Source organism: Schistocerca cancellata, chromosome 3 (genome assembly GCF_023864275.1).
Source record: "Schistocerca cancellata isolate TAMUIC-IGC-003103 chromosome 3, iqSchCanc2.1, whole genome shotgun sequence".
Classification (NCBI taxonomy): domain Eukaryota; kingdom Metazoa; phylum Arthropoda; class Insecta; order Orthoptera; family Acrididae; genus Schistocerca; species Schistocerca cancellata.
The window spans coordinates 619364376-619377109 of NC_064628.1; the positions used below are offsets into that span (position 1 = coordinate 619364376).

A 12734-nucleotide genomic window follows, 5' to 3' on the forward strand; every position below is an offset into this window, starting at 1 on the left:
TTTGTTACATTGTAGTCATAACCTGGTGGAGAGGCTTTATGTTTAAGATTTTCAACCTTTCTATAAGTTATTTGATCTTTTATCGTTGACAGTCATGGTCTCAGACATGCGCAATGGTCTCAGACATGCGCAATTTTTCCCCCGCCATGCTGATTTGCAGCGCGTTATCTAGTCCTACTCACAAGGGAACCACCCCATCGCACCCCCCTCAGATTTAGTTATAAATTGACACAGTGGATAGGCCTTGAAAAACTGAACACAGATCAGTCGAGAAAACAGGAAGAAGTTGTGTGGAACTATGAAAAATTAAGCAAAATATACAAACTGAGTAGTCCATGCACAAGATATGCAACATCAAGGCCAGTGTAAGCTGAGGAGTGCCGTGGTTAGAGTGAGCAGCTGCGGAACGAGAGGTCCTTGGTTCGAATCTTCCCTCGAGTGAAAATTTTACTTTCTTTATTTTCGCAAAGTTACGATCTGTCCGTTCATTCATTGACGTCTCTGTTCACTGTAATAAGTTTAGTGTCCGTGTTTTGCGACCGCACCGCAAAACCGTGCGATTAGTAGACGAAAGGACGTGCCTCTCCAATAGGAACCGAAAACATTTGATCGCAAGTCATAGATCAGCCGGTTCCTCCACAGGAAAACACGTCTGATATATTCTATACGACACTGGTGACGGCATGTGCGTCACATGACAGGAATATTTTGTCGACCCACCTAACTTGCACACCTGGCGAATGGGTAAAAAGATTCTTCTACCTTGCCCGATTTAGGTTTTCTTGTGGATGTGATAATCACTCCCAAAAAGTGATAAAAACATAAGAGTTAGTCACATAAACTGCAACAAATGAATGCAACAGTTTCACAGTGGCACAGTTTTCCCTGTGCTCTGTCAAAACATATGTTTTTTACGTTTTCAAATGTTTCCGTCTGTAGACCGTCAAATCCTGCATATGTCCAAGCAAATCTGAACATGTCCTGGAATTTTGGAGAGCGAAGTTGATTGTGTGTGAGTGCCTGAACTTTGATAATTGTCTGAAAACAAAAAATTAAACTTTTCACTCGAGAAAAGACTTGAACCAAGGACCTCTCGTTCCGGAGCTGCTCACGCTAACCATGGGACCACGGCGCTCATAAGCTCATATCCTCCTTGATGTTGCCTACCTTGCGCATGGACTACTCTGTTTGTATATTTTGCTTATTTCTTTCATAGTTCCACATAACTTCTTCCTGTTTTCTCGATTGATCTGTGTTCAGTTTTTCAAGGCCTATCCCTGTGCCAACTTATAACTAAATCTGAGGGGGGTGCGATGGGGAGGTTCCCTTGTTAGTTTCACGTGAGCTCCCGAGGTCCACCGTACGACGTCCAAGGTGACGAGGAGCGCGCCAGAGCTTAAGTCTTGGTGTTGGCTTAGTACTTATGTACCGCATTTTTAAAATGTAACTACGCCTATTCAGGCTGTTTTAGTTTTATTTATAGACCATGCCCTCTTAGACAAATTATAGATTCAGGTATATCTTCTGAAGAAAGCTCAATTATTTAGCCTGAAACCCAGGTAAAGGTTGGTTTCATTACCGCAATCGAGGCTGATAGTTTCTTATATATTAAATATTGTTTCTGTTGTGGCTGTGCCCTCGTGTAATGTTTTGTGGTTCCTGGCTGGATGAGGAGAGCGTCTCCTCTCACTACAACACAAAATGCACACGTGATTAAAATACATTTTATTACAGGCACCAGTTGAGTACTTAACTTCAATTAGGCCCAATCTGAAGTTCTGTGGTTAACAGCAATCAAATAACATGTACTAATTCTTGAATCTTGTCCGTGTCCGTATCACTACTATACACAATGACTATCGTTCCCTCACAGCTAGCTAAGGTGCGAGGTGACGACTATCACTGTGGAAGGCTAGAGCGCAGTGCGACGTATTGAGGTGCAATGCGCAATGAGTTCCGATGCGACGTACTGCGGTTGAGACAGCTCGGTCGGCATACTGCCCATGGGGCTTTATCGGCGCCTATCTGGGGGCGTGCTTTGGTCTTGTCTTGTCATAGGCGTGCCTAGTAGGCGCTATACAATATTTCCTAGTGTCGACGGGTGAGATGGCGAAGGCATATGGCAGCACGGTTTCAAATCCTTCGATGAAAACTGCATAAAATAACAAAAATGGCTCTGAGCACTATGGGACTCAACATCTTAGGTCATAAGTCCCCTAGAACTTAGAACTACTTAAACCTAACTAACCTAAGGACATCACACACACCCATGCCCGAGGCAGGATTCGAACCTGCGACCGTAGCACATAAAATAACAGTTGTTACACCTTTTATGATTTGGTTTTATGTATGAAGCCCATATGAAAAAGAGATCCGTAGTTCATCGAACGTCCTTCTCTGAATTTAGCCGACTCACGAATTTAAACTAGTTGTCTCACATACGACTGTCTCGTATACTTTTTATGATAAACTATGCGCTTTATCCGACAGGCAAAAGTACGACAAGAATGATGCGTCCTTCACCATGGTAGCCGTCTCCACAGCAATACTCGTATCAAAGTCCGACGCCGACGAGACGGAGTACGACCCATTCGAACATCGCAATCTACGTCATGCCACCACGTAAGTACTTCACTGATACCATTCCTAGAGGTCGTAAAGGTGAAAATGTAATTATGTTTCACTGCTCTCTGATTTTACAACTATCTCGTGTAAACCCTATATATTAAGTGTATTAAATATGTAATAGTTAATGTTTTAGTATGGTTGTTTTGCATAATTCGAAATGTACTGATATAGTCAACAAATCGGATTCCAAATGCTTTCGCACGAAACAATTTGAAAGAAATATTCAGGTTTAAATCCCACATTTCTACAAAACATTTATCTTCACACTTCTACTGTCCCTGAACAAATAATCTACAATCGTCGGTTCTTTTCTCTTTTGCTATTGATCAATTTGACTGTTTAGTCATTATCAAGCAATCTAAAAATATTTAAATAACAGGTAGAATACATCATATAACATATATAAAAACTATTATCAGTTTAAGATGGCTATAGCCTAGTAGTTTAAGATAATCTCTGTTTAACACGTTGCAAACATATGTGTCATGCTAATCAATCCATCAGTCCACATACGGAGATTCCATACGAACACTAACGTGACCTTTATCAAATAGGGAAAGAATGTGAAAATACTTGTGGGAGAAACACCTTCAGAACAACTGCAGTAAGCATTAAAAAGCAACCCACCGAGAATCCACATAATTTCATGCACCAGTATCAAATTTGTTCGTCGATGGTCCACATCCAGACTGAAGTACGAAACAGCTGTCCCAACACCTAGCAAAGATGCTATCGAAGACTATAATACACACAACTCGTTAGTGGCAGAACTATATCAGCCGAAAGTGCCATTGGATTTAACATGTGAAGTATTTGTCTCTTCATGATCTTTCCGTACGTTAGGAAATAAACAGCCAAATATTTGTGACAAGGAAGAATATGAATTTTATTGCTACTCGTTTTACTCGCAATAATTTAAGCTGTCCTCATAGTTTCCTGTCTAGCTGCACACTTGGAAATCGCCATCTATTTCGAAAAAAAAAATTAAAATATACATTTCATCGTTTGTTTTTAATGAGATGGAAATGTAAATAACATCGAATATTGTAGAATATACCTATATTACTTTCATCAGATGTCCTAGAATGTGTTAAAAACGCTAAGACAGTAAAAAATGCTTATAGCAGGGCGCAAACCTACTTCGTTCGACTCTATAATCTATGTCCTTACCCACTACGCAACGCCAAGGGCACGTGATTTTCATTTTTCTGTCAGCTATCATAGTACCTCTTGAAGCTTATATCGTTGATTTATCATTAACTATTTTATGCCAAAGCCATGTCATTTTCATTTTTGTGTCAACTGTCTTAGTATCTCTTGAAGCTTATATCGTTAATGCGTCATTAACTGAAAATTAATTGCAAGTGTGACTTGTTTATGATAAAACTTTCGTGTACCATTGCTTCGAAACGGCATACTGCAAGGTATATTTAAGAAAGAAAAAAAACACCTAAATACTAAAAAATCAGTATGGCATCTGCCGCATCGAGTCAAATATAAGTCCAGTATGGTATTATAGTTTCTGGTCTAAACGGAAGTGGCATAATTCTACCATTAACATACATTATATTACACTATGATCTATAGGTTTTTATCGATAATTTATACCTGACAGATTGCATGCATTGAACACAGTTCATTGTTCATGGTGTATTGAACAGGAATAATCACGTTTCGTTTCAGAAATACAATACAATAAAGTGTCGGATAATCACATGCTTACATTCTGAAATACAGTACGATGAAGTGTTATTCCAAATTATAATTGCTGAATGTGAATATCATGATATTGGCTGCAAAGGGTATAGGCGTTCCGACATATGAAAATTTGTGTTGGACCAGGACTTGAGCCTGAATTTCCTACTTACAGCGAGCAGTTGCTTAAACCATTTTGGCTATCCGTGGACTTTTCCCGCCTGACAAAAACGTCCATAGGTCACAGTCCGTATCCTTATATCGTCTTATGTACGTTTCCCTTTAAGCTCGCAACATTACTTGATTTCCACTTAGTGAGAATGATAGCATCACAAAGAATCGAGACTATTTTCACTGTCGTATGCTCCGTCTCGGCTTATGAAATTTATATATGATTTGCTCAGCTGTATGAGATATTATTCCAAATTATTTGCTGACTGCAAATTTCATGAATCAGCAGCAATACATATAGATGTAATACACAATTGTGACATAAAAATAAGTGCCAGATTGGGAGTCGGACCCATCAATCAACCAGCGAGCAGTCACCTGAATCATTTTGGCTACCTATGTTAGCTTCCCAGCCTGACCCATTTCATATGTCACAACTGCGTAATACATGTATATACATTTCAGCCTGTAATAAGCGAATAATTTGAAATAATATTTCATACAGATGCTGGTCGTCATATAATGTGTAATAATGGAGCACGTAATTATTCCCGTTCCCTACCTTGTGAACAAGAGCTATGTTTATTACATGCCATGTGTGAGGCATACATTATCGACAGAAACTTGTAGTACGTTAAAATCCGTCGGCAATATCTTTGCTGTACGTTGGTACAGCTGTTTTGTAGTTTCGTCTGCGTGTCGACAAACCATTGGAATAAATTTGATCTTGGTGCATGAAATAATGTCAATGGGTTGTTGTTCAATGAGTACTTAAATTGTACATTGTTCTCCTGTATGCGTTTTAACGTTATGACCCTATTTGATATGTGTCCCGCTATTGTTTATGAGCACCTCGACTTGTGGGATTGTTGACTGATTTACAAGCATACATTTTTGCGACGTGTTACATAGAGGTTATATGAACGTTAAGTACCATGCTGTATCCATGTTACACTGAAGCGCCAAAGAAAATTGTATAGACATGCGTATACAAATACTGAGATATGTAAGCAGGCAGAATACGGCGCTGCAGTCGGCAACGTCTATATAATACAACACTGTGAGTGGCACAGTTGTTAGATCGGTTACTACTCCTACAATGGCAGGTTATCAAGATTTAAGTTAGTTTCAGCTTGGTGTTATAGTCGGCGCACGAGCGATGGGACACAGTATCTCCGAGGTAGCGATGAATTAGGGATTTTCCCGTACGACCATTTCACGAGTGTACCGTGAATATCAGAAACCAGGTAAAACATTAAATCTCCGACCTCGCTGCGACTGGAAAAAGATCTTCCGAGAACGGGGCCAACGACAACTAAAGAGAATCGGTTAACGTGACAGGAGTGCAACCCTTACGCAAATTGCTACAGATTTGAATGCTGCGCAACCAACAAGTGTCAGCGTGCGAACCATTCAACGAAACGTCATCGATATGGGCTTTCGGATCTGGAGGCCCTCTCGTGTACCCTTGATGAGTGCACAACACAAAGCTTTATACCTCGCCTGGGCCCGTCAACACAGATATTGCACTGTTGATGACTGGAAACATGTTGCCTGGTCGGACGAGTCTCGTTTCAAATATTATCGAGCGGGTGGATGTGTACGGGAATAGAGACAGCCTCATGAACCCATGGACCCTATTTGTCAGCAGGGGACCGTTCAAGCTGTTGTAGGCTCTGCAATGGCGTGAGCCGTGTGCAGGTGGAATGATAATGGATTTCCTGATACATCTAGCTACGACTCTGACAGATGTACGTACATAAGCATCCTGTCTGATCACCTGCATTCATTCGTGTCCATTATGCATTCCGACGTACCTGGGCAATTCCAGCAGGACAATGTGACACCCCACACCCAAAATTGCTATAGAATTGCTTCAGGAACACTCTTCTGACTTTAAACACTTTTGCTGGCCACCAAACTCCCCAGACATGAACATTATTGAGCATATCTGGCATGTCTCGCAACTTGCTTTTCAGAAGAGATCTCCACGCCTCGTACTCTAACGGATTTATGGACACTCCTGGAGGATTAATAGTGTCAGTTCCCCCAGCACTACTTCAGACATTAGTCGAGCCCATGCCACGTCGTGTTGCAGCACTTCTACGTGCTCGCGGTGGACTCTAAGCGGTATTAGGCCGGTGTACCAGTTTCTTTGGCTCTTTTTACATACTTTCGTATTGTTTTCTCTTCATATCCAGCAAAAAACTTCCTTGATTCATCAACTATCCATTCACTTGGCTATAGGTCCTACCTATCTGTGTTCTATTACAGTTACAATTATGTCATCCGGTAAAACTTACAAATAAATCCAGAGCCAATTGAGAGAGACTAGCATACATTAAAATCGTTCGTGTGTTACTGAAATGTGGGCAAGGAGCACATCTACTTACATAAATTTTTAAAAAATTCCATGCAGTGTACCGAAAATAATATTTTAGTACACGTAAGCGAAATACGGAAAATCAGATGGCAACGGATGGTGTTGACTGATTAGGGTCGATGGCGGAACCACGATGAAACAGCGTTCGATGAATATTACCATGATGTCGATTACATGAAAATACGGGTCAGTAGAATGTAGTTGTGCAGGACGCTATATAAAATGGAGGATTCCATAAACACTTAGGTTCCTACCTAACAACCAACCCGAAAACTGTAACATTCTGAAAATACCCCAGAAAGATTTTGAAACGTTCATGTTAAATGTGCGTTCTGCGAGCAAACTGTCACATTCCAACCTAACCTAGACCTCAGGCTGCACCACTTCTGTTGGTTTGTGACATTAGTTCGTACATAAATCACATGAGGTGCCACTACATCCCCAGTTACCATCGGCGTCTTTCCTTTGACCCGGATTAATACTTTCGTTAGCTATGTTTTCCACTCAAGTCTGTTTTCCGACTCATTTATTTGGTTTATTGTCTCCCACTAGTAATCCACAACATCTATAGCCACAGTGCTCTATGAGAAACGTTCAGTTTTTTAGTGTCCATTAATTATTTATGCACAACCTGATAAAAAGGTATTCTCCGGTTTAAGAAAGGGCCCCAACATTGTCAACTGAAAACGGCCATATCGTTTGCGGCGATAATAATACAGCCCATTTTAAACGTCAAACTTATTTCATTACTGAGTGTATGATTACAACGATACGCTGAACTATAATAACGGAAACAGGGTGGCAAAGATAAAACTGTTTCAGACTGTAGTGACGAGCATTTTCTGATACATTTCACAGGTAGACCAAAACTGGCTTCAACTGAAGATATGAAAAACTTACCTGCAAGGGCACCTCTCCGTCGCACCTCTCTCAGATTTAGTTGCAAGAGGCTCCAGTGGACATCCCGTGAAAAACTGAAGACAGGTCAAGCATGAAAACAGAAAGACGGTGTATTGAACCGTAAGAAAAAAAAAAGCAAAATAGAAACAGTGAACGGTCCGAGAACAAGAAGTGCAGTACAGGAAAAGCAATGGCGTCGTTGTGCAGCCCTCTGTCAAAAAAGAAAAAAAGTGAGTGAACGATCAACGACGAAAATGAATGGATGTCATGGGATGTCCGCCACGAATAAATAACGAACAAAATTAAGATTTTTAAAAAAGATGTGTTGAAACCTACTTACCATCAAATTTTTTTATTTTATTTTTTTTAATTTTTATTTTTCGCTGTTCGCCGTATTCAAATTTGTGTCTGTGTCGTGGAGTAGCGTCCGTTTGCAACAGTGAGGTGTAAGGGAGGGATCCATAATGACAACTGATTCTGCACAGCTACTCTATTAGCAGCCGAAAGGAGGAGGCTTACGATTCGGAACCGCAAATGTTTAGTGACAAGGCGACAAGTCATCCGAAATCTCCAGCTGAAAACACATCCTGTGTGTCATACACGGCATTAGTGACGGTACGTGTATCATATAATAGTAATCTCTTACGAACGCATCTACTTTGTACACCTGGTAAAGTGAATGAGATATGCCTCCTTACCTGATTTAGGTGTTTGTATGAGTGTGATCACTCCCAAGGAAATGACGAAAACATAACAGTTTGTCACATAAGCTGCAAAAATGAACGCAACAGTTTCACAATCATACGGTTTCTCTGCGCTCTGTCAAAACATATGTTTTTAACGTATTTGAAGTTTCTTTCCGTTTTTGAAGTTTTGACTCTTGAATTCCAATGTTGTACCGTAGTTCACACTCGTTTATTTGCTGTTTTCATTTTTGTGAGACGTGTATGTGGTATTTCGCCTGCTCTCATTATTCATCTCGTTTACCTGCGACGGTAACGTATTCTTACCACATGAGTAATATTCTATAATCAATGTACACTGTGTGATCAAAAGTACCCGGACACCCCAAAAAACATACGCTTTTCGTATTAGGTGCACTTTGCTGCCACCTACTGCCAGGTACTCGATATCAGCGACCTCAGTAGTCATTAGACATCGTCAGACAGCAGAATGGGACGCTCCGCGAAACTCACGGACTTCAGACGTGGTCAGGTGATTGGGTGTCACTTGTGTCATACGTCTGTACGCGGCATTTCTACACTCCTAAACATCCTTAGGTCCACTGTTTCCGATGTGACAGTGAAGTGGCAACGTGAAGGGACACGTACGGCACAAAATCGTACTGGCCGACCTCGTCTGTTGACTAATAGAGACCGCCAACAGTTAAAGAGGGTCGTAATGTGTAATAGGCAGACATCTATCCAGACCATCACACAGGAATCCCAAATTGCATCAGGATCCACTGCAAGTACTATGACAGTTAGGCGGGAGGTGAGGAAACTTGGATTTCATGGTCGAGCGGCTGCTCATAAGCCACACATCACGCTGGTAAATGCCAAACGACGCCTCGCTTGGTGTAAGGAGCGTAAACACTGGACGATTGAACAGCGGGAAAACGTTGTGTGGAGTGACGAATCACGGTACACGATGTGGTGATCCGATGGCAGAGTGTGGGTATGGCGAATGCCCGGTGAACGTCATCTGCCAGCGTCTGCAGTGCCAATAATAAAATTCGGAGGCGTTGGTGTTATGGTGTGGTCATGTTTTTCATGTAGGGGGCTTGCACTCCTTGTTGTTATGCTTGGCACTATCACAGCACAGGCCTACATTCATTTTTAAGCACCTTCTTGCTTCCAACTGTTGAAGAGTAATTCGGGGATGGCCATTGCATCTTTCAACACGATCGAGCACCTGTTCATAATGCACGGCCCTTGGCGGAGTGGTTACACGACAATAAAATCCTTGTAATGGGCTGCCCTGCACAGAGCCCTGACCTGAATCCTATAAAACACCTTTGGGATGCTTCGGAATGCCGACTTGGTGCCAGGCCTCACCGACCGACATCGATATCTCTCCTCAGTGCAGCACTCCGTGAAGAATGGGCTGGCGTTCCCCAAGAAACTTTCCAGCACCTGATAGAACGTATGCCAGCGAAAGTGGAAACCGTCATCAAGGCTAAAGGTGGGCCAACACCATATTGAATTCCAGCGTTAGCGATGGAGGGCGCCATGAACTTGTAAGTCACTTTCAGCTACGTGTCCGGATACTTTTGATCACATAGTGATTAGTATGACAACTGCAAGACTGCAGAAAGAGAACAAACATTTGATATGCCGGACGGACAATTCATAACGTTGTGAAAAAAAATAGCTCCAGTGAGTTCTGAACACAGCCCATTCGCTTTACAGGCAAACTACGTGATCACATAACCAAGACGCCACTTATGTGCATTATTCCTCAATATTGCACTTTGTGAGCTTCGACCGGTCATTGTTTCTATTTTGCTTTGTTTTCACAGTTCAATAAACCTTCTTCATGTTTTCATGTTTGATCTTTGTTCAGTTTTTGACGGGTTAGCAACTGGTCCATCTTACCACAAAATTTGAGGGTGCTGCGATGGGGAGTTTCCATTGCTAATATCTTCAGATCTCGAAACCACTTGCTCTGTGCTGTTAAGATTAGTTGTCCACTCAATCCAGAAACTCCTTTTGGGATCGTTTTACTTTCGACTCCTTGTACATCAATAACTTGCTGTGGAATCATATACAGGGTGAGTCACTAACTACTGCCACCTAGCATAACTCCGAAAGTATGACAGTCGCTGAACGGTTTGTGGGACAAATGTTGCATGGGACAACGGGGACCATAATATGACGTTGGTTTTTTGTTGCTAGGTGGGATAGCGTCTGAGATATGAAGGTCCACTTTGTTTTTTTTTAAAATAGGATGCTATTGTTTGGTACTTATTTTCTGATAGCGGCTATCGAGACGAATCCAATGGTGTGTAACAGTAAGGTCTTTTAAGGTCAGCGAAGGTCAAAAAGGTGGCATGAATGTCCATTTACAGATGGTGTTCGAAGTGATGACCATTGGTATCAATGCACTGCTGCAATCTTCTTATTATGGACTTAGTGGTATTCCTTATCACTACGGAACTTATCGAAGCACATGCTCTGACAATTCTCTCTCGTATATCGTGCAAATAGTAAGCATTCGCCAACTACGGAGTATCCATCCAACGTGCCATTCTCATGTAGACAACATTCGACGGTTTCGCAATACAATACTAATAGGAACGGTAAGACTAGTATATTCTAATCAAGTGAATGTGAAAGATGTATTCCTTCGAAGAACAAGTCCATATGCTTCTCATTTGGGGAGAATGCCAACGAAATTCAGTGAGAGCTAGAGACTTATACGCTGAAAGATATCATCAACGTATTCACCCTACACGTCGTATATTTAAATATATGTATGATAAATTGAGAACAACTGGATCTTTAATGCATCGGAAACATATCCGGCAAGGGAAAGTTACTAACTATGAAACGGGAACTGGTACTCTTACCACTGTGGTTCGAGATCCTTGTGATAGTTCGCGTCAAATCGCAAGGGAATCTGGCATGAGCCACAGTAATGTTGTTCGTGTTCTGCATCACCATAAATACGTAAGTTGGAACTTAAATAGTGGCAACACTGCTGTGGAGACACTATGCAATAGAATCTGCTATTGTCGCTGATAGCACACGTTGTTGACATACCTACCTTACCTCGTAGCAAATGGACTTGCTCGTCCCACGTCACCGGCGTGCGCACAGTCGAGGGAAACAGTCATTTGTGAGCAAGCGGTCTAACGTAACAGTGTCACAACGGAGTTGAATCAAGATTGAATGTGCCAGAGGTCGTACAGCACGAGAGTGTCATCAAGGTCTTCAAGAGGCGTGCGAGGAATCGGCATTGCCGTGCTTTGAGAAAGAAGCGGCGACACTTTCTGCGCAACCCACCCATCATTTTGCACGACAATGAGCGGGCGCATATAGCGTAAGCGGCGGCTGCTCTGTTCGGTCGATGAGACTGGTAAGTACTGTACTATCCACCATACTCCCCGGACTTAAGTCGTCGTGACTTTGATTTAATTCCGTGGAGAATTGTTCCAGAGATTCGAAACGCAGTAGACCACTCCATCTGCACCATCAACAGACGACAGAGGGATAGAGAAACAATTAAAATCGCTCAAAAGAGGAAAGGCCTCTGGACCTGATGGGATACCAGTTCGATTTTACAGAGTACGCGAAGGAACTTGCCCCCCTTCTTGCAGCGGTGTACCGTAGGTCTCTAGAAGAGCGTAGCGTTCCAAAGGATTGGAAAAGGGCACAGGTCATCCCCGTTTTCAAGAAGGGACGTCGAACAGATGTGCAGAACTATAGACCTATATCTCTAACGTCGATCAGTTGTAGAATTTTGGAACACGTATTGTGTTCGAGTAGAATGACTTTTCTGGAGACTAGAAATCTACTCTGTAGGAATCAGCATGGGTTTCGAAAAAGACGGTCATGTGAAACCCAGCTCGCGCTATTCGTCCACGAGACTCAGAGGGCCATAGACACGGGTTCACAGGTAGATGCCGTGTTTCTTGACTTCCGCAAGGCGTTCGATACAGTTCCCCACAGTCGTTTAATGAACAAAGTAAGAGCATATGGACTATCAGACCAATTGTGTGATTGGATTGAGGAGTTCTTAGATAACAGGACGCAGCATGTCATTCTCAATGGAGAGAAGTCTTCCGAAGTAAGTGATTTCAGGTGTGCCGCAGGGGAGTGTCATAGGACCGTTGCTATTCACAATATACATAAATGACCTGTTGGATGACATCGGAAGTTCACTGAGGCTTTTTGCAGATGATGCTGTGGTGTATCGAGAGGTTGTAACAATGGAAAATTGTACTGAAATGCAG

The 12734-nt window shown here is 42.0% G+C and overlaps 1 protein-coding gene across 1 annotated transcript in view; it reads left to right on the top strand.

The window, feature by feature from the left end:
* LOC126176863 (proton-coupled amino acid transporter-like protein CG1139) overlaps window positions 1-12734 on the top strand; it is a 112834-nt gene that overhangs the window by 13107 nt on the left and 86993 nt on the right. The window contains exon 3 of the mRNA XM_049924054.1: window positions 2491-2622. Coding sequence (XP_049780011.1) covers window positions 2491-2622 — 132 coding nt within the window. The remainder of the gene's footprint in view (window positions 1-2490; window positions 2623-12734) is intronic.